The 23,038-nt window shown below is 39.7% G+C and overlaps 1 protein-coding gene across 2 annotated transcripts in view; it reads right to left on the bottom strand.

Annotated features, from left to right (window-relative positions):
- The window catches only part of LOC126236748 (CCAAT/enhancer-binding protein zeta), a 198,385-nt gene that overhangs the window by 45,112 nt on the left and 130,235 nt on the right, over positions 1 to 23,038 (bottom strand). For both annotated transcript variants that reach the window (XM_049946284.1, XM_049946285.1), the window contains one exon: positions 18,549 to 18,823. In XM_049946284.1, the coding sequence (XP_049802241.1) occupies positions 18,549 to 18,823 (275 nt within the window). The remainder of the gene's footprint in view (positions 1 to 18,548; positions 18,824 to 23,038) is intronic.

Here is a 23,038-nt window from a genome sequence, read left to right as displayed (position 1 = left end):
GTAATACAAGCTCAAGAGGACATACAGTGTTCCGTAGCTATGATACCAGAAATTATAGAATCCCAAGATAATGTAAAGAAGCAATTTGACGAAGTGAAGGAAAAACAGGAGACAGTGGAACATAGAATGAATGTACTTGCGGGAAAGTTTTCAGAAATGACATTACAGCGGCAAAATTTTCCTTCGGAAACCATAGAAGAAACTGTGAAAGTAGCTTTACAGTCAATTTCAGAGAGTTCGGAGGAGAATTTTTTCAACAAAGGGTTAAAGAAAGTTCGAGAACAACTTGGCGAAGAATTCTCGCGTTGGAAAGAAAATATCGAAAGATCACTAAATCTCTCGCAGGAGGATTTAGAAACAGCGAGAAGTAGGAAACAAAATTCTCAATCTGCGCGTGACATCCCGTCCACGTCAAGATCCGATGTAGACAGAACCGGAACGTCACCAGTTAGATTCGATATAACGGATAGCCACAGGGAAGAGTACGAACAGGAGGATTTTTGGAATCGTAGTACCGTTGAGGAGAAGATGATTAAACAAAGACAATTTCAAATCTTTAACCCTGACAAAAAGAATGTCCATCCTGTAGTCTTCATTCGAAGTTTCAGAGGTCTATTTCCACGACCTTGGACAGAATGGCAAAAGATTAGTTTTGTATCAGGATATATACAAGGATCAGGAGCATTGTGGGCATCCGAACAAACATCTTCTTGTAAATGTTACAAAGAATTTGAGCAGGCTTTTCTAGCAAAATATTGGTCTGCTGGAGTACAAGAAAGACTTAGGCAGGAAGTATTATATCCTGAGCCTTTCTCATTTTCTAGAGGATCTCTAAAGAGATATTTTGAGAAATACATCAATAAATCTTTGTATTGGGATGTACCGATTCCTTTGTCGGATATACTTAGAATTCTCAAGTCCAGACTACCCACCAGTATAAGGAATCAGCTGTTATATATAAATGATAAGGATATAGACTCATTTATGACTACACTTGATCGTATTGATATAATTGAGGAGGACAATAAAAGGGCAAGAGAAATGTCATATCAAAGAAGTGTAATAGAAGCGAATCCGAGCTGCAACTCGAATGGGAATGGCAGTAATGGTAGTGGTAACAATAATCATAACCAACTACACTCTCCGAGGAGACTTAGAAATGGACAAAATGCAAACAATAATTATTACCATAATGGAAACTTTGGTAATGGTGCAGCGAGGGGCTATTTTAGTAACAATAGGAATTTTAATCGATATAATCCAATGTATGACAACACAAGACAGTTCTACCAACACCAGCAGAACAACAACAATAATTACACAAATCAAGCAAGACAATATAGACCGAATTCACCACAACAACCGATAATCACTGAAGTAGCTGAAGAGACAAATACCAATCGGACCAACAGTCGGTCAAACTAAACGTGACCGCATCGTGCCCCGGAGGAGCGGTCAGGGGATCTGTTAGGGGCGAAACAGTAAAATTACAATTGTTAAGATATAATGATGATGAGCTGTTGACGGAAGAGTTAACAAAGGATTTAATAACGTGTCATAATGACAGATCGAGTGTTCCGGTATCGGAAGTATTTGTTGAAATAGAGGAAGTTCCAACGAATGTGATATTGGACACCGCCGCTTCCGCCAATGTCATCTCAGGCGCTCTTTTTCGGAGAATTATTGGGAAGAAGAAGGTACCAATTTTGCCAGTACAGAACTGCAAAATCATCGGAGCTGTTGGAGCACGCTCTCCCAATGTCAAAATACAAACACAATTAGAGATGAAAATGGGAAATGTAGCAATAAAATGCACGTTCCTTGTAGTGCAGAAGTTATTGGTGGACTGTATTCTTGGTATTGGGAGTATGCAGGAGTACGATTGTCAGATTGATTTTTTGGAAGGAATAGTTAAATTTAGATTAAATGGAGAAGAGATAGCACTGGATTTAAATAGAAAGGAAACGGTGCATGAGAAATATTGTCGCGGTGCCATAATTCAATTAATTGACACTACAAACGGTCGTTGGAAGGAGCTTTCAAAGGATTTGATACAACAGGAGGACTTTAACCAAACAACAATGATAAAAGCTAGTGAATCAAATCAGCTTACCGGAGAACAAAGGCAGCAGCTTCATTATTTGTTAGAGGCATATGAAGAGATTTTTGATGAGAAACCAGGAATTATTAAAGGATATATTTGTCACCTACAAGTGAAGCCACATCAGACTTACTGTTACACGCACTATCCGATCCCCTGGCGTTTAAAAACAATCCGTTCAAAGGGAGATAAATAGAATGTTAGAATGGAACTTGATTGAGCCATCAACTAGTCCATATTGTTCTCCGCTCTTAGTCGTTCCAAAACCTGGAGGCAACGTAAGATTAGTTCTGGATGCGAGAGAGATTAATAAAATAATATGGAGAAAAGGTTTTATTGAGGCGACACATCCATTCCTCGAAATTGATGAAGAACATAAAGAAATGGAATCTTATTTATACCGGACCATATGTTATTGTAAATATACCAAATCCGGGATCATACTTGTTGGCATATCCCGAATCGAAAAGAATAAAGGGATTATTCCCGCATAATGATATTAAGAAATTTTTTGAAGGATCGTAGATCTGTGATACCAAATATGGAGTAGAATTTAGAGTGGAATTTGACTATGAGTCGAATGTGTATATAAATATCAAGAAGTTTATGTTGTCTAGAGGTTAAGAGACAGTGAGATTACTCCTGTGGTAGGTTAAGAGACAGTGAGATTTCTCCTGTGATAGGTTAAGAGACAGTGAGATTACTCCTGTGATAGGTTAAGAGACAGTGAGATTACTCCTGTGATAGTTTAACACAAAAAATTTTAAGATAGGTAGAAGAATATGTTAATTACTAGTGTTTGTAAGTGTGGACTATGAGCAGAAGCCACAGTGATATACAAGGAAAGTGCATCTACATTTCCTCAAGACACGGCACTTATGTGAGAATTGCGTGTGAAACTTGAACAGTGTGGGATATGTAGGTAAATACGCTGTGAGTATGATGTGCGCTGTTCGCGCAAGAAAACAAATGAACTGTGAAATGAAGCAACAGTCGATAATGTCACTGTTGAAAACAATTGAAGAAACTCTCTGGTTGCACGAGAGAAAATTATTATAATTTTTAGATTTTTTATTATGCCTTCTTTACCAGGAGAATTAATTTAAGAATTTTAATTGACTTTTTAAGAATAGCAATTTGTGTGTTTCATCTTATGGACATAATTGTTGAAATATATTTCCATAAATGTTCATGAGAGGATGAAGAAGATTCTGCGATTGGATGATTTGTTAAATGAACATACGTCATCATTAATGATATTTATTTGCAAGTGGATCTATAAATCAATTAATTATAAGAATAATGAAAATTTTTCAAATTATTCCTTTTGTGGAGTCAGTGTCATATGCCTATGTTTAAAATTTTTCATCAGGTGAAAACTTAAATTTTATCCATAATTTCGTAATTGAAAGCAGACCTTGGACAGATTCAATGCTCTACTTCCACCTGCACTATAACAAAACGAAGATTAGATTAAAAAATTTTTTTGAGAGGAATACATTCAATATGAGCTTCAACAAAATTTAAATGCCCACAGTCTATTTGGCAATGTTTTGGACAATCAGCAGTTGTAATGCAAAACACCTTTGGTATTGAGGACTACACAAAAATTCGCGATTGTCAGGACTGATGGATGTTCCAGTCTAGTACAGATGGAAGAATATAAGAATCCACTCCGATTTTGAGTTCAACGATGAAATATGGACTTCGTTGCCTTAATCCACTCTCTTCCAGGGATTTATTCAGTCAGAACCTTTTCTTATTCCACTTTAAACCTGTTTCATGTTCACGTCCCTGACCATCTGTTCCTGAGATCATCTTCCTGTTTCTACGGCACATTACCAGCTTCTATCCTGTACCATAAGCCATCGCCTGTGCTCCGTGCCGCCTCCACCAAATGCTGTACGTCGCCTACCCGGTGTCCCAGTGTTCCTGTTCCATCGACTTCACAACGAGATCGCCGGCTACATCGTCGAAAGAAGAATTATGAAAATTTTTTTTTGAGCAATATTGTAAAATTTTTTTTGGCTATGAGGCACTTTTCCTTCCATCTAATCTATGGAGCTTCTATATATTTCAAAATTACTGGATTTAGGCTTTCCTATCTTCTTTAATACCTGAGCTGGGGTCTATTCTTCCGGGTTTTCCAGGGTTTCCCTGTGAAGGCCAGTTCCCAAATGGGTAGACCTTTTCCGTAATTACACCAATCTACATCTTCCCTGGTTATGTACTCGGGATGCGGATATACCCCGGTACATGTAAAAGCTACAGCTTAGGTATTCTCGTAACTTATTGTCTTAACATGTTACCCATACTCTCTATAGTAAAATTCTACGAATTCAAAATATTCCTCTTTTGAATAAACAACCCAACAAATTTTTTTCTGTTAGCTCGCAAAGTGTATTATCATTAACTTTGCTCGCTGCGAGGGGCAATTGTAATATCTCTTTATATACGATGAATTATTCAGATACAATTCTACCCTTGAATGACGTTTACTAATTTTCTATCTTCATACTCGCAGAATCCATGCGAAAAGTAGTTTCATACAATAGCTATGCCATGAGCGCATAACTATTCTTTGTAGTACTCTATCTGGTGGTTGTTAGAAAAAAAAGAAAGAGAGCTTCCGAGATTGTCTTCGTGCGGATTAGCCTCAGCTTTGTTTGAAGAACGGTAATCTGATTATTGAGATTTGTGACAGAAGATAACGGATACGAAATTGTACGATTAAAAGTGAAATACATATATATGGCTCCTTCACACAAAAGGTGTGTATTCGACTTTTGAGAATTAATGATATTCATCGATATATTGCGTAGTTGTTAATCAGAAGGGAACTTCCGAAAGACTGGATACGAACCTGCATTTAAAAATCCAAGAGCTCCATTATTTCTTCGGAAGGTTAAACTTCATCAAAGCCAAATATCCGCTTGATCTGAGGTTTCCCGACTGATTATACAACGCTCCCAAAAATACGAGGCATTTTATTTGTACAGATTAGCAGACTGCCGCAAAGCACGAGCCTGCAGAGAAGAAGAATCATCGCCTGCTTTCATTCTAACAAGTAAAATTTCAGAATCATTTTGAGTGACTGAGCTATGACTGTGTTTCCTATCATGAATGATTGATTAATCGAACGAATTGAGAGCTACATAATTACGTAGATAGGACAAAAAATTACAAACTCACAGACACACTCAAAAAATTTCAAATCAAAATATGTGCACTGCAAGAAACGTGATTCACAGACAAAGATCATTTCAACATGGACAACTTTAGAATATACAAAGGAAAACCAGAGACAACTGAAAAACCTACAGCTTTTTGGTACAGGATTTGCAGTACACAGGTCCATCACGGTCAGCATAATCAACTTTTCGTCACCAAATGAAAGAATCAGCACCACCACAGTGAAATCAGCCAACAAATCCTACACAATAATCAACACACATGCACTGACTAATGACTAAAACAGGAAAAACCCGGACGAAATTGATGACTTCTGGACGACAATGGAAGAAACTATCAGGAAAATTCCTGCACATAGAGTCAAAATAATACTGGGAGACTTCAACGCTAAACTCGGAAAAGAAAAGATATACAGACATACCACAGGAAAATATATTCCACACAAGGACACAAACAAAAGTGGAAAACACCTGATGGACTTTTGCAAAAGCCACAACCTCGCCATTATGTCAACAAAATTCAAGAAACCAACACGGAAACTTACCACATGGAAATTCCCCAGCGGAAAGCAAGAACTACAAATCGACCACATAATAGTCCAAAAAGACTCACAAAAAGAAATTTTGAACATAGACAATGTGAAGGCTACTTCGACTAAGACCACCGCCTACTACAGATCAGGATTCATCTTTTGTCCAAGAAAAAGCTCCAGAAGAACAAAATTGTTAGACCAGAACCAGAATACCTTACTTTAAACCAGACACAAATGGAAAACAACAACAAGTTGTTAAGATTAAGACTAGAAAAGTTGTGGAACTGATAGATGTGTTGGAGTTTTAAATTCTGTAGTACATCAGTATGCTCTGGAATTCAGCAGTCAAACAACAGTTTGGTTGTTATTCTTCGTAAAGATGCACAGTTGGCTTGTTGTCATTGCCTCATACAGATCTACACAGCAGTTACTGCAAAACCAATACATGACATGGCTGCATTCATCAATGGACCAGCATCTGATATGGTAAGATACACCTGTCATGCAACTAATTAAGCAGGAAGCTTATGGATGCACGAAATAGGACATGCAACTGTGAACCCAGAACTTTTCCAAGAATGATATGCATGGGTCAAGCAATTGAACATATGTTCCTCACTGTAGACAGTGATGAAGAGTATTCAAAGCCTAAGCAGAGAATGTGATTTGGTTTTTCCGGTCTACGGTGACAGTGTGTAATAACAGTAACAGAGAATTGATTCTTCGGACTTCTTAGTGAATTTGTTTTTCTGATCATATTTTACCATAGATTCCTTGGCAAATACATGTTCCCAAGAATTGTGGAAGAAAAAAAGTTTTACTGATTCACAGGACTCCTATCATACCTGGGTTGGCTCAAGGGAGGGGTGAACCATGCCACTGCCCGGGGTGGCACATTTTTGGGGGTAACAAAATCTTAATTTATGGTATGGTTACAGAAGGATAAATTAAAGAAGACAATGGAAACTTTGCACAAATGAAGAATTGTGGGAATAAGGCGGAAATATAAATCATTCATAAAATCAAGTGTTTTACTGGAAATTGTCTACGATATTGTGACTCAGATGACAAACGAAGTGCTGGAGGTGGTCACTAAGGGTGCGTCTTTCAAAATAGCAAAAGTTGCTTGTGGCAATGTTGCCAACTCACTTTCTACCATGCATGTACACAACATTTTAAAAGTACCTACATCAGCTTGAAAGTCCCTAAGAAGTGAAAATATTTATAATAAATAAATAAATAAACATGTCAGTATGTGGTGGCCAACACATACAGCAGTCTTGAACGTCTATAGCAGTGCTGCTTTATATATTATTATTATTAGCGGTGTTTTACCCTCTGTTTTTGTTTCCGGTCCTCTGTCCATGCTTCTTGTCGGCTTCGTGTCTTCGGCTTCATTTTGATTGCCTTTTTGCTTGCCTTTATTTCTTTCATCTTCTGGCTGTGATCTTGCTTGCGTTCTTCGGCCCATTTTACGCCTGTTCGTTTGTCACAGTATATCTCGTGTAGTTTACTTTTCTTAATGGTGTTTCTGAGTTTTATTCTGTCGTTTATTGTGTCTGCTGTGACGTTGAGTTGCTTCAGGTCATTTTTTACCTCTGCCACCCATTTGTTGTTTCTAGTGGTTACCCAGTCAAAGATCTGTTTGGTCAGTCTGTGTGATGGCATTTTGTATAGATGCATTTTCTAATGTCTCCATATGTTTGTGTAGTTCCTCAGTAGGTTTCTTGATCCATATTCCATTGTTGTTAGTTGCGCCAAATATTTTCCTAAGTATTTTCCATTCTACTTTTTCTAGTTGTCTGATACGTGTATGCCCTAGGATTAGTGTGGTCTCTGCTACATATAGTGCCTCGGGGAGCACCACCGTGTTGTAGTGGCGTAATTTGGCTTTTTGTGAGATAGACTTCTTGTTGTAATGATTCCACACTACTTTGTATACCTTGTCCAGACTAGTTTTTCTTTCTTTGTTTGAGTCTCTGTTATGTCCGATCATTTGTAGTGTTTCACCGAGGTATTTGAAGTTTGCCGTTTTGTAAATCGTCCCGTACTTTATGTTCAGAGATGAGAGTTTCTTTGTGCTCATAAACTGTGTCTTTTCATAAGATATCTGTAGTCCAGTTTTGGAAGCGATTTTGTGTAGTTTTTCAATAGCGTCTTTTGTTTTGTTTATACCTTTCGTGACAATCGCCAAATCGTCTGCAAAAGCCAGGCATTTAATCTGTAGGTTTCCTAAGGTTATCCCTGGTCATGATGTATCCCATTCTTTTATTACCTTATATAACACTAGATTGAAAATTTTTTTTGGTATTGGTTTCTAGGGTTCCATCCGGTCTTCTGAAACACAAGTTGGATGGTTGATATCCAGTCATATTTTCTCTGAACGTTCTGTAGAAGTTTCTTGTATTAGTCTTCGTGAAGTCCGATTCGATCTCCGTCAGTTGCCATTCATCATACTGTTGTTTTTCACTGCGAATGATTTTGCTTGATTGTTTCTGCGTTTTCAGGAAGTTCATCCAATTCTCTGCGGATTTATGGCTACTAAATTTTTTCCATGCACTGATTCGTTGGTCAATAGCTTGGTCACATGTGTGGTTCCACCAACGGTGTTTCCTTGTGCATGGTGCTTGTGCCAGTTTCATTGCCTCTCGGATTCTTCCTGAAAGTTGTGTCCAGTCTTATACAACACATTTATGATTCAGTTAAGTATCACTGTTGTTGTTATGGTCTTCAGTGCTACGACTGGTTTGATGCAACTCTCCTCACTTGTCTATCTCTTCAACATGACATAAGAATTGTACCCATCTGCTTACTACAGTTAGACCTGGAGCTCACTCTACAATTTCTCTTTTTCACAAAACTTTTTCTTCTTATTGCCAGTTTGTGTTTTATAACCTCCTGACCTTGGCAGTTATCAGTTATTTTGCTGCCAAAATACCAAAACTCATTTACTGCTATTAGTGTCTCATCTCCTGATCAAATTCCCTCAGCCTTGCCTGATTTGGTATGTGTACACAGGGTGTATATGGGGACAAGCAAAAAAAATTCCTGGATTATTCCAGGATTTCTCCCGGATATCCCGTTTGAAAAATACGCTTTTTCCCGGGCGAAAATAGACTTTTTCTGTGCTAAGTGACGGTAGGTTTTCCGTAGATTTTCCCTCGGAACTGTAAAACGTATCAATCCTTTAAATGGTTAACGTTTTATACAATCACATAGAACTTCCCGGAAAAAAAGAAAAAAAAAAAGAAAAGACGGGGGACAGAAGTTTTGGAGAGACTTTTAATAAAAAAAGGAGAGAAGTTTTGGAAAGACCTTTGATTTGCAGCAACATATACGCTGCATATTTTCATATTACGAAAGTATAAATTCAAATTGCACCAAACACAGCGCGTTAGTTTCCGGAGCGTTGAAACTGAGGTTGCAATGTCCTTTTGTAAGCCAGTCATATCTCAAGCCACAAGATCTCGCCAGCTGATGACAGCACATATTCAGAGCATAGGACACGTGTTATAGTCAGCCAATAGCAAGATCACAGGTTACATAGAGTGAACACACAAGAGAAAAAGTTAACGGTTTACATTAATGAACATATAGCTACAGGAAAAGCTAAGCTTTCACATGTAATATTGATCTTTTTTGCGTGTGTTATACTTTAAGATACATCACACAAATGTGCCAGTAAATTTAAAATTGTGACATAAATGTCTGCGCTTGAAATTCTTGTAAGTGGCTGGTTCTCAAACTGTTCAGTTTCGAACGCTCCAATACTATCCCGAGACTGTCAGAAATAGGTTTGGTTTACCAGTTGCCAGAGAGCACCAGAAAACAGGCATTATTGTGCGTGTGCAGCTGCAGTAGTGTAAGAAGCCCGCATGTTCGTGTGTATAAAGCACTAAGAGAGCTTACATTACACCATAAAAGAAACAGGGCATCAGAGGATACTTCAAAGAGCATTGGAATATCATAAACCATACTAAAATGAATAATTCGGCTTGAGTGCAAATTGGTTTTTTCCAGATTCACAATGAAGTAGGTTCCATCTGATATTAAGCTTCTCAGTGTGGTTTTTGGGATGTAAATGTTCTTGGAGTACCAGTACTCTACGATCTCATTTTTGGTTCTTTATTAGACTGCTACTAACCTGGAAATAAAATAAAATTAGAAAACAAACTAATAACATATTTTTGCCCTCCGTAATTATGTGAATGTACCTTAATTCACTTGATAGCTCCCGGCCACAGAAATCCGTTTAGTTTTCATTTGACATGGGAGCTGTACACGAAGAGAAGCAGCGAAATGACTTAATGTAAACACGGGTCACGTGGAGACTAACCCCTCCCCACTACAACTCAGACAACTCTGTGCATGCGCGAATCTGGCAGCTAGGACATGCGAGAAAAAATTTTCTCGTTTGCATTTGGCTGCTTGCTGTTACTGCCGATACAGCTAACAGCCAAACTTCAAGCAGCGGGAGAAGCTACTGCTCATACGCAAGTGAACTGCGCATGCACATCAGCCCACTGGCAACTGGTCAAACGAACCTAATGTGAACAGTTGTGACGTCATGCACACAGCAAGAAATTTGTTGTTACGAAGAATTACATAGTCTTCGACCTATGGCCTTTGCCATATTTTTGCTATTTGGAGACGCTTGTGCATGCATGGTGTGTTGTTGTTTTAAATTGCGCATTTCCTTTGCCACTAAAGTTTTATTTTTTTCCTCTCGTTTATATTTTACTGCTACAGTATCATTCTCCAGTAGCAGGATACAGTAACATTCTTTGCTAGAGACTCAATTCTTAAAAGTCAACATTACAAAAATTTAACTGAAAGCTAAAACAATGAAAAATTCCCGGGTTTTTCCTGGTTTTCTCCCGAATGAAAAAGTTCCTGGGTTTTTCCCGGATTTCCCGGTTGTCCCGGGTCGTATACACCCTCGTACATTACAATAACCCAGTTTTACTTTTATTGATGCCCACCTTGTGAATTCCTTTCAAGACACTGTCCATTCCATTCAACTGTTCTCCAAGTTCTTTGACAGAACTACAATGTCGCTGGCAACTCACAAAGATTTTATGTCTTATACTTTTCCTTTTCACATTTCTCCTTGATTTGATTCTCTGCTTTCTCGATGTACAGATTAAATAAAATCAGGGATACATTACAACCCTTCCTTATTTCCTTCTCAACCACTGCATCCCTTTCACTCCTATAACTACAGTCCAGTTTCTGTACAAGTTACAGACATTGTATTGGGCCTTGAATTCAGAATTTCAAAGACTGTACTCCATTCAACATTGTGAAATCCTAAATCTACAAATCCTATAAACATAGATTTGCCATTCTTCACTTAGTTTTCTAAGCCATAGGGACAATATTCTACTTCTACGTTACACACATACTCCACAAGGCACCATATGGTGCATGGCTGAGGTGACCTTGTACCACTATTAGTCATTTCCTCTCCTGTTCCACTCACAAGTGAAGTGATAGGAAGACAACTGCCTATGTGCCTCTATATGAGCCCTAATTTCTGTTGTCTTACTTTGAACTGTAAATTCCACAGTTTCTGATAATAGTTTAAACTGAATGCAACTGGTCAATAAAAAATATTGAGTGTGACTTGTGGCTGTCCTGAAAAAATTATTTTCTCAATAGTATTTCATGAAAGAAATGTTGTCTTACCTCCAGAGATTTCCATTTGAGTTCATGGAGCATCTCCATAATACAAATGGCCTTCAAAAAAGTTTTGCACATTCATCTCTAATTTTTTTTATTTTTTGCAGGAGGAGAGTGAAATGTTTTGTGAACATACTTAGAATATTTAGCTATAAGATGGTGTATAAAAGTATTTTCTTTTATTTACAGGTGAGCCATAATGGACCATGAAGAAGAAGTCATGTTGCGACAACGGTCTGTGATGGAGTTCCTCTTCAAGACCGGCGATGACTCTGTCAATCGATTCGCATGAAGTTGCTCCCTGTTTATGGGGAGGACACAGTAGATTGCAACAGTATCCAGCGGTGGTTGCAGAGGTTTAAAGAAGGTTATTTCTCTCTACTGGGCAATCCACGATGCGGTAGACCATCGACGGCAGTGAGTGATGTGCATAAGGAGACCACTGATCAAATCACACAAAATGACAGATGCGTGACTACATGACAGCTGGCTGAAATGACTCGTTTAGTCATTTGGTAGTGTGGTACCACTGGTACAGTCACTAGGGTAAAGAAAAATCTGTGCACGTTAGGTGGCTAGATTATTGACAAGAGAAATGAAAACGATGAGGAAGAATGTATGCGAGGGTCTCATGAAAACCTTTACTGAAGAGTGGAAACAGTGTTTTGACGGCACATTACCCAGGATGAAACACGGTTGTTTTTGTCCGAAACTGAAAGCAAAACCCAATCCATTGACTGGAGTCATCTGGGTTCCCCTCAGAAGAAGAAACCAAGAATTTCACAAACAGCAGGCCAAAAGGTGATGGTCTTCTTCTTCTGGGATCAGTGTGGTGTCATTTTCACTGACTTTTTGGAACCTGGCTCCATAGTGAATCAGGACCATTACTGTTTGTCACTGGACAACCTGTGATGTGCCATCAAGACCCACAGACCACAGCTTCAGGGTCAGCTCATCAGGCTATGCCATGACAATGCCAAATCCCATACAGCCCTTTTGATGCAGGAGAAAATCAGTAAAATGGGTTGGAAAATTGTTCCTCATCCTCCCTACAGTCTGGACTTGGCTCTGTCTGATTTTTACCTCTTTGGTCATCTGAAGGCACACCTGCATGGTAAAACATTTGATAGTGAGAAAGACCGTATTTCCTGTGTCAAGTGATGGTGTAAAAGTCAATCCCCAGAATTTTACCTAAGTGCATTTACATTACGGAAAGAACATTGGGCCAGCTACATCACAGCTGATGGATGCTACATTGAGTAGAGTCAATGTATAGCTGAAAGTTCCAAGTATGTTCACAAAAAATTTCATTCTCCTCCTGCAAAAAATTAAAAAATTAGAGACAGCTGTTCAAAACTTTTTGAACATCCTTTGTACTTGTTTGTAGATCGAACCTGCTGGTAACAAATCTAGTAGCATGCCTCTGAACTGCTTCAAGACTCCCTTTCAGCCGACATGCTGGTGATTCCAAACACATGATAAATGCTAAAGAATGCATCATGCTGGTGTTCTATACACGGTCTCCTCTGCAGATGAGCTACAAATTCTTCCAATACATCAAAATCAACCATTCATCTTCTCTACTACTACCATTACATCGTCCATGCAAAAAGTTCCAAGACTTATTTTATTCCTGATGTATAAGCAATGTTAGTGTAGCAATTATGGGGACAGCTTGAACTAACAATTGTAAACACAAATGTGCATTTGACCAGTCAGTTGTGAGCACACAGTGTTAAGAAGTGTATGTGTGGTCATAATGTATCACTGTTCTGTCACAAATCACAATCATATTGCAAAAGAGTAAAATATCCAAATCAAGTATTCAAGAAATTCTCCAGGATGTTTTGAAGAACAGAACAGTGTGTAGAAAGTTTGTCCTGCACACCTTGACTCCTGAACAGAAACAACACACTAGGTCGCCTGCCATGACATGACTAAAATGAAAAGTACAAACAGTTCTTTCCTGGACAAAATAATCAAAGGTGACAAGACTCAGTGTTACCAATATTAACCTACCATTAAATGACACCATGCTGCTGAAATTCACATAAAAGGTCAACACTTTGAGAACATAACAAATAAGCAAGTCAATGTGGTGCATGAGCTGAACAACATCCCACATACGCATCTTTCTGACAGTTTCATATGATTGTATGAATGTTCTGTATGTTGCGCTCAAGTGACTTGCAGGGGGGGGGGGGGGGGGGTGAGACTATGTACAATGCCTGGAGCCCTAAAACCGCCAGCTTAACTTTAGTCTATTTTTGATTTTTCATTAATCCAGATAGACACAAAACTTTTTAGTGTGACAGGATATGAGTTTGTTCCATTTCATATCAGCTCAAGCGTTCATACATTTTTCCGGAATCCAAATCCCAGTTTGACTTCTACTAACTGTTCCATTCATCTATGGCTAATTCATGTTATTCCTTTGCAAACATGACTTATTAAACTAATAGTTCAGTAATAATCACTCCTGCTTTCTTGAGGTCAATAGGTATATCCCATGTCTAATATATTCTGCATACCACTGCCTTGTTTCAACTTAAACCTTTCATCGGGCTGTCAAATTCTTCTCCCAATTCTGTATTCACCATCTCATTTCGAGTTCATCCACTTCTTCTTTCCTTTCTGTAATGATGTCTTCAGGTTTCTTTGCTTTATATAGTTCTTCTACAAATTCCTTCCAAATTTCAGCTTACCTTCTTTTATTATTTGGCAAGGTGTGTTGTTCTGTACCAAATTACAGTGGTAAGTATTACAATGTATCTTGAGACATTGAAAGACTAATCAAGACCTTGTGCCTTGATCTCAGAAACTGTTTTCATGGATTTTCATGAAGAATTACACACAGCATCAGTTATTGTTGCAGCTATGGACCACTGCTGATTTATCTACATTCTGAATAGCCAGTTCAGGTACACATTACTGGTAAATTGAAACTTCTCGGCAGATTAAAACCATGTGTCAGACCAAGATTGGAACCTTGCCTTTTACAAGCAGTGATCTTACCAACTGAGATAATAGTAAGTTGTATGGTGCAACAGCCTGGTGCTAGTCTTTCAACTGGACACCACTTCAGCAACTTGCTTGAACCTGAGTCAATGGTACCCAATTTTCCCATTTGGTCACCCATCAATGTACTAACTGGGCCCAACATTTGCTTAACTCCAGTGATCAATCAAGATCCAGCAAATCAAAGGTTGTAAAGTCATTGGGACCAACTGAACAATACAGGTACAACTCACAACTTTCCCTCACAGCCCTCTCTCTATCAGCACCCCATTCAAGACAGCACACACACTGCAGCAGAGTAGAAGATTCATTCCGATGACCAATCCGTTTTCTGAAGGTTCCTGGCAGATTAAAACTGTGTGCCAGACCGAGACTTGAACCCGAGTTCAAGTCTCGGTCCAGCACACAGTTTTAATCTGCCATGAAGTTTCATAACAGCGCACACTCCGTTGCTGAGTGAAAATCTCATTCTGAATCCATTTTCTAATTAAAATCTTGTAAAAAAATAGACATAATAAAACATCAATACGGATACAGAATGAGATACTAAACATGTAAATTAATATAAAAAGTAAATGTACAACAGTAATATAAAGACTATCAAAAATTCAATGTGGTGCCTGTATGACGACAATGATACAAAGTAAGGATTAGAACACAAATAAAAATACATTGACTATCAGACATAAACGTTTGAGATAACATCTGTTGTCACTTCAAAGTGCTATTGTTAGGAACAGTTTTGCATATACAGGTGACCGAGAGCTGATAAAGTTTTCTGCCACATACAGGGTTTGTATAAAAAGTAATGAGACTGATTTTTTTCTGACACGACTGTACTTCACAGTGCATGCTCCCCTGGGGGGATTGGCTGTGAGGGATGTCTGGCCGAAAACGCGTGGCATGCCAGTCACCTGCGGACTCTTGTCTCGGCAGCACCGTGCATTGAGTGGACACGTCACAAAGTTGGCGATTGTGGTGCAACATGCAGCAAACGATCGAGCAATGTTATGCCAACAAGTTTTGTGTGAAACTAGGGAAATGAGATACGGAAAGGTTGGATATATGTTGGCAAGCCTACGGCGATGGTTACCTGTCAAAAGCCCAGGTTTTCAGGTTGTGAAGAGCTTTAAAGAGGGCCAGGACAGCACTGAGGACAAGGACCGCTCCAGACGCCCGTCAACCAGCAAAACTGATGAAAATATCACCCGTGTGCGTATTTTATTGAACACTGACCGTCGGATGAGTGTCAGGATGATAGCACATGACCTCGGACTTGATAAAATGACAGTGCACATCACCACCAAAGAATTGTCGATGAGGAAGATCTGCACAAAGACGGTCCTGAAGATTTCATCAGATGTTCAAAAGTAAGCACATGTGAATGCCTGCCAACACAATCTCCAGAGCCTTGAAGCTGATTCTGAATTTTTAGATAACATTACCACCGGAGATGAAACCTGCATGTTGCAGTACGACCCGGAGACAAAGCACACGAGTGCCAAATGGCACATCACAACACCCCACGTCCAAAACAGGCTCGCATGAGCAAATCAAAGTTGAAAGCCATGCTGATTGTGTTTTTTGATGTCATGGGCATGGTTCATCATGAGTTTGTGCCCCAAGGCCATTCTGTCAATGGTGCTTTTAACTGTGAAGTGATCAAGAGACTGAAAGCCAGGATCCATCACTTGAAGCCAGCCATCACTGACGATTGGAAGCTGCATCATGACAATGCGCTGAGTCACACCTCCTTCATGATGAGCAGCTACCTGGACAAGAAAGGGATTCCAACGATTCCCCAGCCCCCTACAGTCCCAATGTGGCATCACCAGACTCTTTTTTGTTCCCCAAACTAAAAACTTCCCTGAAAAGACACCATCATGGGGCCCTGGAGGAGGTCCAAGCCGTCACAATGAGGGCTTTGAAGGCCATCCCAGACTCAGTGTTCGTGGCAGCGTTTGAAGCATGGAAATATCACATGCAGTACATTTTAGACTCTCAAGAGTCGTACGTTGAGGAGTACTAAGTGGTTTTAGCGATATCTACAATAAATTTTGATTCACAAGCTCAGTATCATTACTTTTTATACAAATCCTGTACTCTCCATTGTCAAGTACAACAGACCACAGGGAAGATGATATTATAGAGCAATCTGCACGGATAGTTTGGGTTTCAGCTTGAGCAGGGTTTGAGGTTTTGGTTATATTTTTACAAAAGACTGAGAGATGATGCTGGAAATGAGAAATTCTTAGAATGTTGGAAGAAGATGATTTTGGGGGAAGCAGAAGAGGGCACTTTTGGTATTTGGGTCAGAACTACTATAGACAGGATTCAACACCCATTCTATTGGTTGTGAGTTGAGACTGGATGGTGAAGTGATATTTCTAGTTGTATTTATGAGTGAATGAGAGGAAATCTTTTGACTAGGACAGTGTGACTGAATTTAAGGATGGGTTAGGAATTAGGAAAGAATGAATGTATCAGGATCAGAGAGAGGTATGGATTAGAGGTTTAGTACTGAATGGTGGTCGAGATTACACAGTGTCGGTGTTTGATTATGGTTATGGCTGTGCTTGTGTGGGAGGTGTGTCATGATATGGAGGCCAGGCTGGGCTTGTTGGCTAGATGTTACTGGAGATGGTGTTGTGAATGGTATCTGTGGGAGAAGTGGAGAGGGACACCACTGTTGGGCCACAAGGTAAATGAATTTAAATAGAGATAGCAACTGTCAGAATTGGTGACTGGCACAGGCAATGTACAGATCAAGGACATGGTGGGTAAGGGCTAAGAATGGATAAGTCTGGGATTTATGTAGGGACTGTTGGAAGGATGGATTGCAGACAGAAGTGGGAACTTCAATACCAAATGTTAAGCACAACTGGAGGAAAAATATATGGGAATTTAGTTTGGCTACAGGGAAAACATGTGTAGGTAGGTATCAATGTCTATGGTTAGGGGCCATGATATTAGTGTGTGTGTGGGGGGGGGGGGGGGGGGGGGGAGCAGAGCTAACTTAGACTGGGGAAGGTAACATCATGAAATAGACACAAGACTAAATCAAGGTGAAGAGCTTCTGTACACACGCAAATTGGCCACTGGGACAATGTGTAGAAAATATTAGACAGTCAAAATAACTTTACAATGAGGCATAGTCATTCAGTCAGTCCTCTGTAAGGGTTACTAAAAAGAAAATAAGACAGAAGAAAATCACTGAATTGAGAAAAACAGTAGCCAAGCAAGAAAACTAGTGGGAAAACAATTGCTCCACAAATGTGGAATATTGTTCAACAATGAGAGTAGACAGCCAAACTATGAAAACATATAACCAAAAAGATATGAGAGATCACTACTACTGAGTAAGGATGAATGAATATAGAGAAACGATCACCAAAAAATGAAATGAGATCGCTAAACAGATAGAAAAGAAATCACCATACAAGAAAAAATCATTGTGGAAGAGAAATGAAATGAAAAACAATTATTGTACTGCATTTTTGACCAGGAGGCCCCATCTGAGGTTGTCAGGCTGCCTAGTACAAGTCTCTTTATTTGATGTCACTTCAGTGACTTGTGCTTCGATAATGATGAGGACAACACAACGTCCAGTCCCTAAGTGGATAAAATCTCTGATGTGGCCAAGAATCTGACACGGTTCTCACATATGGAAGTCAGCCGCACTGGACCATTCAGCTAAAGAGGTAGATGTAGAAGGAAAAAGGACCACTCAACATAGATCAATGTACACAGAAAGGAGATGACCAAATCACATCCATAATGACCCGACAGTACTTATCTCTAGGAGTTGTAGGTCTAAGTACAGCTGAGAGATACATATAACAAAGTATCCTAGGTTTCAGAGATGTCGATTCCTTCCTGAGAAAGGAAAGAGGAATAGATTGGCGAAGGCTATAAAGAGAGGCAGGTCACTCAAGACCCTGAGATCAGATAGAGCCATCAGTTATAATGACAATTACACTGAAAAATTATTAGTTGCCACAGTATATCAATGCTAGTTTATACCTTCAATGAAAACTTTTTCCTCCTTATGTCCTCCCGAATGCTATTTATATCAACTTCTTCATCAGACATATCATCAAATACTAATTCCTCTTCATCATCATCCTCTGCATCAAAATCATCTCTTCCAGTACTACTACCAATATCATCATCATCATCAAAATCACCATCATCAATATCTTCATCAAGATCCTCATCAGCATCAAGATCATCATCAAACACATCATCCATATCTTGATCAGCACCACTTCCATCAGAATCATCGTCACTGTCTGTGTCTGTAAAAATAAATTTTTTTAATGGTTGTAGCAGATTTCTGTGAACAAACAGGTAAGATATCATAATCATAATTGTGCCAGGAGCACATGCAGCTTACAGTAAATTGCTGAACGCTATATGTGCCCTGATTTATAGTTGACAACAATATTAGCCAAAGGATAAGACTGCTACTTACGATAAAGATGACATGGTGTGCAGGCAGCCACAACGAAATGACTGTTACACATTATATCTTTTGGCAAAAGCCTTGTTCAGAAGAAAAAAAGAAAAAACAGACATTAATACAAGCAAGCACACCTCATGCACGTATGACTCCTACTGCTGGCAGCCATGATCAGAATGCAACTGTCACATGATTAGCAATCTAGAGTAGGGTGGGGAAGTGGGAGGGGTAGTTAGGGTAGGGGTGGGGGAGAGAAGAGTGCTGTCTGATGGGGCATGCAGGAACTAGATGGTGGCCTGATGTGACAACCAGGTGCAGAGTCGGGAGGTGGGGTGTGGGGGGAAAAAATGGAGAGCAGAAAAGGAGAGGAGCAGGGAAGAGGGAAGGATAGGTGGATAAATTAGCAGAGGACAGCATACAATGAGGGTCAGAGGACATGAAAAGGGAGGAGGTGATGGGGCAGAGGGGGCAGAAACTGTTGGATGGACGGTGTGGGGCTAATAGGTTACTGCAGGCTGAGGCCTGCATTATTTCGGGAAATGACACTGTGTTCAAACAATAACATTGATCTGCACAGCCCAGAAGAGGCTTTCAGAATACTGGGAAAGGGACTTTTTGTCACTGCAGGTACACCATCCCCAAGTGACCAGGCTGTATGGGAGTATTTTGCTGTGGAAGGGATCACAGCTATCAAAATACAGGTACTGTTGGTGGTTAGTGGGTTTAATGTGGACAGAGATGTGGATGAAACCATCAGAGAGGAGTTGGTTAATGTCCAAGAAGGTGGCATGCAGGACCATGTGAAGCAGATGGGAGAGAAAGTTGAGGTTGTGAATGAATGAGGATCTGGTATCTTGTACCAGAGTACTGGCCAAGGCCTTCACAGACAGGCACTATCCCCCAGACCTAGTCCACAAACAGATCTCCTGTGTCATTTCCTCTCACACCCCCAACCCTCCCGCCCACCCCAAGAGCCAGCCACAGAGGAGTGCACCCTTTGTCAGCCAATATCACTCTGGACTGGAACGACTGAACCACATCCTTCGTCAGGTCTGCTGCAACCACTGCTCAGCTTTTTATATTGGTATGGCTACCAACCAGCTGTCCACCAGATTGAACGGCCAGTGCCAAGCTGTGGCCAAGAGCAAAGTAGACCACCCTGTGGCATAACATGAAGCTGAATATAACATGCTTGATTTCAATGGTGGCTTCAGAACCCTGGCCATCTGGATTCTCCCCTTCACCACCAGCTTTTCTGAACTGCAGAGATGGAAGTTATCCTTAAAACACACTCACCACTCCCAAAATTAACCCGGGCTCACCCCACAGTAACCTACTGTGCCCACACCCCCCACCCAACAGTTTCTGCCCCTCTGTCCCATCGCCTCCTCCATTGTCATGTCCCTTTACCTGAGCTGTGTGGTGCCCTCTGCCAATGCACTCGCTTGTCCTTCTCCCTTACCAGCTCCTCTCCTTTTCAACTTTCCATATTTTCCCATCACAACCCTTCTCCCGACTCTGCCACTGGATATCACGTCATTTCGCCATCTAGTCCCTGCATGCCCCACCGGAGAGCACTCTTCTCCCCCGTCTGTACCCTACTATTCTGCCCCCATTCCCACCCCTCTCCAAGTTGCTTTTCATGTGACAGGCACATTTTGGTCAGAGCTGTCAGGGGTAGTGGTCATGTGTGCATGAAGGGCACTTGCTTGTGTGAATGTGTGTGTGTTTTCTTTGCTGGTGAGTAGCAATCTATCCTTTCCATAATGCTGTTGTTATTCCAATCTGGAGATTCCATTGTCTGATTTATAGTTGAAGCACACGTTGGTCCATAACATTATGCTTGGTGGTGGTTAAAGGTTATCACATATCTGATTATGATGTCACATTATGCCGAAAGAGGGTCTGTTTAGGACTGAAACAGGTGTAACGTGGATCCGGGGGGATGCACATAAGAAATACTTATAGTACATTGCGAATACTATCTCTCTGTGAATGTACATGTGTTGTGTGTGTGTGTGTGTGTGTGTATTGTGTTTCTGCACATGTATGTATATTTTTAATCCATACCATGCAGCTTAAAATTAATATTTCATATACAATTTGCACCACTGATTCCCAAATTAAAGTTTTTCATTTGTAGAAATCTATAAATACTATAAATGTAATGAAAATGGATAAAAAAGATTCTACTTATCATAAAAAAGAACTATTTTACTGGGCAGAATAAGTTTCAGGAGTACAGTAATAAGTACTTGCTTATTGAGAACTCTTTGCACATATAGAAACAACTAGTGACCATAACAAAAATCTAAGCCCAGAGGGGCAAAGCCTCCTAGCTTACACGATGAGCAATATAGTGCATTAAATCTAACATACCTAAAAGAAGAAAGAAACAAAATAATAAGATTCATGTTCATTGATCCTGTTGTGATGTAACTAAATATGTTCTAAATTTAGAGAAACTATCCAAATGTGAGGAACAGGTCACATTGTTGTTGTTGTTGTGGTCCTCAGTCCTGAGACTGGTTTGATGCAGCTCTCCATGCTACTCTATCCTGTGCAAGCTTCTTCATCTCCCAGTACTTACTGCAATCTACATCCTTCTGAATCTGCTTAGTGTATTGACTCTTGGTCTCCCTCTACGATTTTTACCCTCCACACTGCCCTCCAATGCTAAATTTGTGATCCCTTGATGCCTCAAAACATGTCCTACCAACCGATCCCTTCTTCTAGTCAAGTTGTACCACAAACTTCTCTTCTCCCGAATCCTATTCAATACCTCCTCATTAGTTACGTGACCTACCCACCTTATCTTCAGCATTCTTCTGTAGCACCACATTTCGAAAGCTTCTATTCTCTTCTTGTCCATACTGGTTATTGTCCATGTTTCACTTCCATACATGGCTACACTCCATACAAATACTTTCAGAAACAACTTCCTGACACTTAAATCTATTCTCGATGTTAACAAATTTCTCTTCTTCAGAAACGATTTCCTTGCCATTGCCAGTCTACATTTTATATCCTCTCTACTTCGACCATCATCAGTTATTTTACTCCCTAAATAGCAAAACTCCTTTACTACTTTAAGTGTCTCATTTCCTAATCTAATCCCCTCAGCATCACCCGATTTAATTTGACTACATTCCATTATCCTCGTTTTGCTTTTGTTGATGTTCATCTTATATCCTCCTTTCAAGACACTGTCCATTCCGTTCAACAGCTCTTCCAAGTCCTTTGCTGTCTCTGACAGAATTACAATGTCATCGGTGAACCTCAAAGTTTTTACTTCTTCTCCATGAATTTTAATACGTACTCCGAATTTTTCTTTTGTTTCCTTTACTGCTTGCTCAATATACAGATGGAATAACATCGGGGACAGGCTACAACCCTGTCTCACTCCTTTCCCAACCACTGCTTCCCTTTCATGCTCCTCGACTCTTATAACTGCCATCTGGTTTCTGTACAAATTGTAAATAGCCTTTCGCTCCCTGTATTTTACCCCTGCCACCTTCAGAATTTGAAAGAGAGTATTCAGTTAACGTTGTCAAAAGCTTTCTCTAAGACTACAAATGCTAGAAACGTAGGTTTGCCTTTTCTTAATCTTTCTTCTAAGATAAGTCGTAAGGTTAGTATTGCCTCACGTGTTCCAACATTTCTACGGAATCCAAACTGATCTTCCCCGAGGTCCGCTTCTACCAGTTTTTCCATTCGTCTGTAAAGAATTCGCGTTAGTATTTTGCAGCTGTGACTTTGCCATATACAAAAATCATAGGTTATTATGACCATCACAAACTAGGATATCAGCTAATGAATAATGATGCCAACAGTAGAAAGAAATATTATTATTTAGAGAAAAACCTAAAGATGCAAAAATAAGGAAAAAGTAGAAGCAAACATATATTACCTAGGATAATAAATATACTGGTGTCTAACACTGACCTGTAATGAACTCAACAAATAGAGTTGTATGGAAGTGAAGTACAAAACTGAAAAACAAGGAAGTAGGAAACTGCAAGAACTTAAAATATTTTAGAAAATGGAAAAA

This window comes from Schistocerca nitens, chromosome 2, assembly GCF_023898315.1.
Source record: "Schistocerca nitens isolate TAMUIC-IGC-003100 chromosome 2, iqSchNite1.1, whole genome shotgun sequence".
NCBI classification, from domain to species: domain Eukaryota; kingdom Metazoa; phylum Arthropoda; class Insecta; order Orthoptera; family Acrididae; genus Schistocerca; species Schistocerca nitens.
Note: the sequence above shows the minus strand (reverse complement) of the source record. Positions and strands in the feature narration are given on the sequence as shown.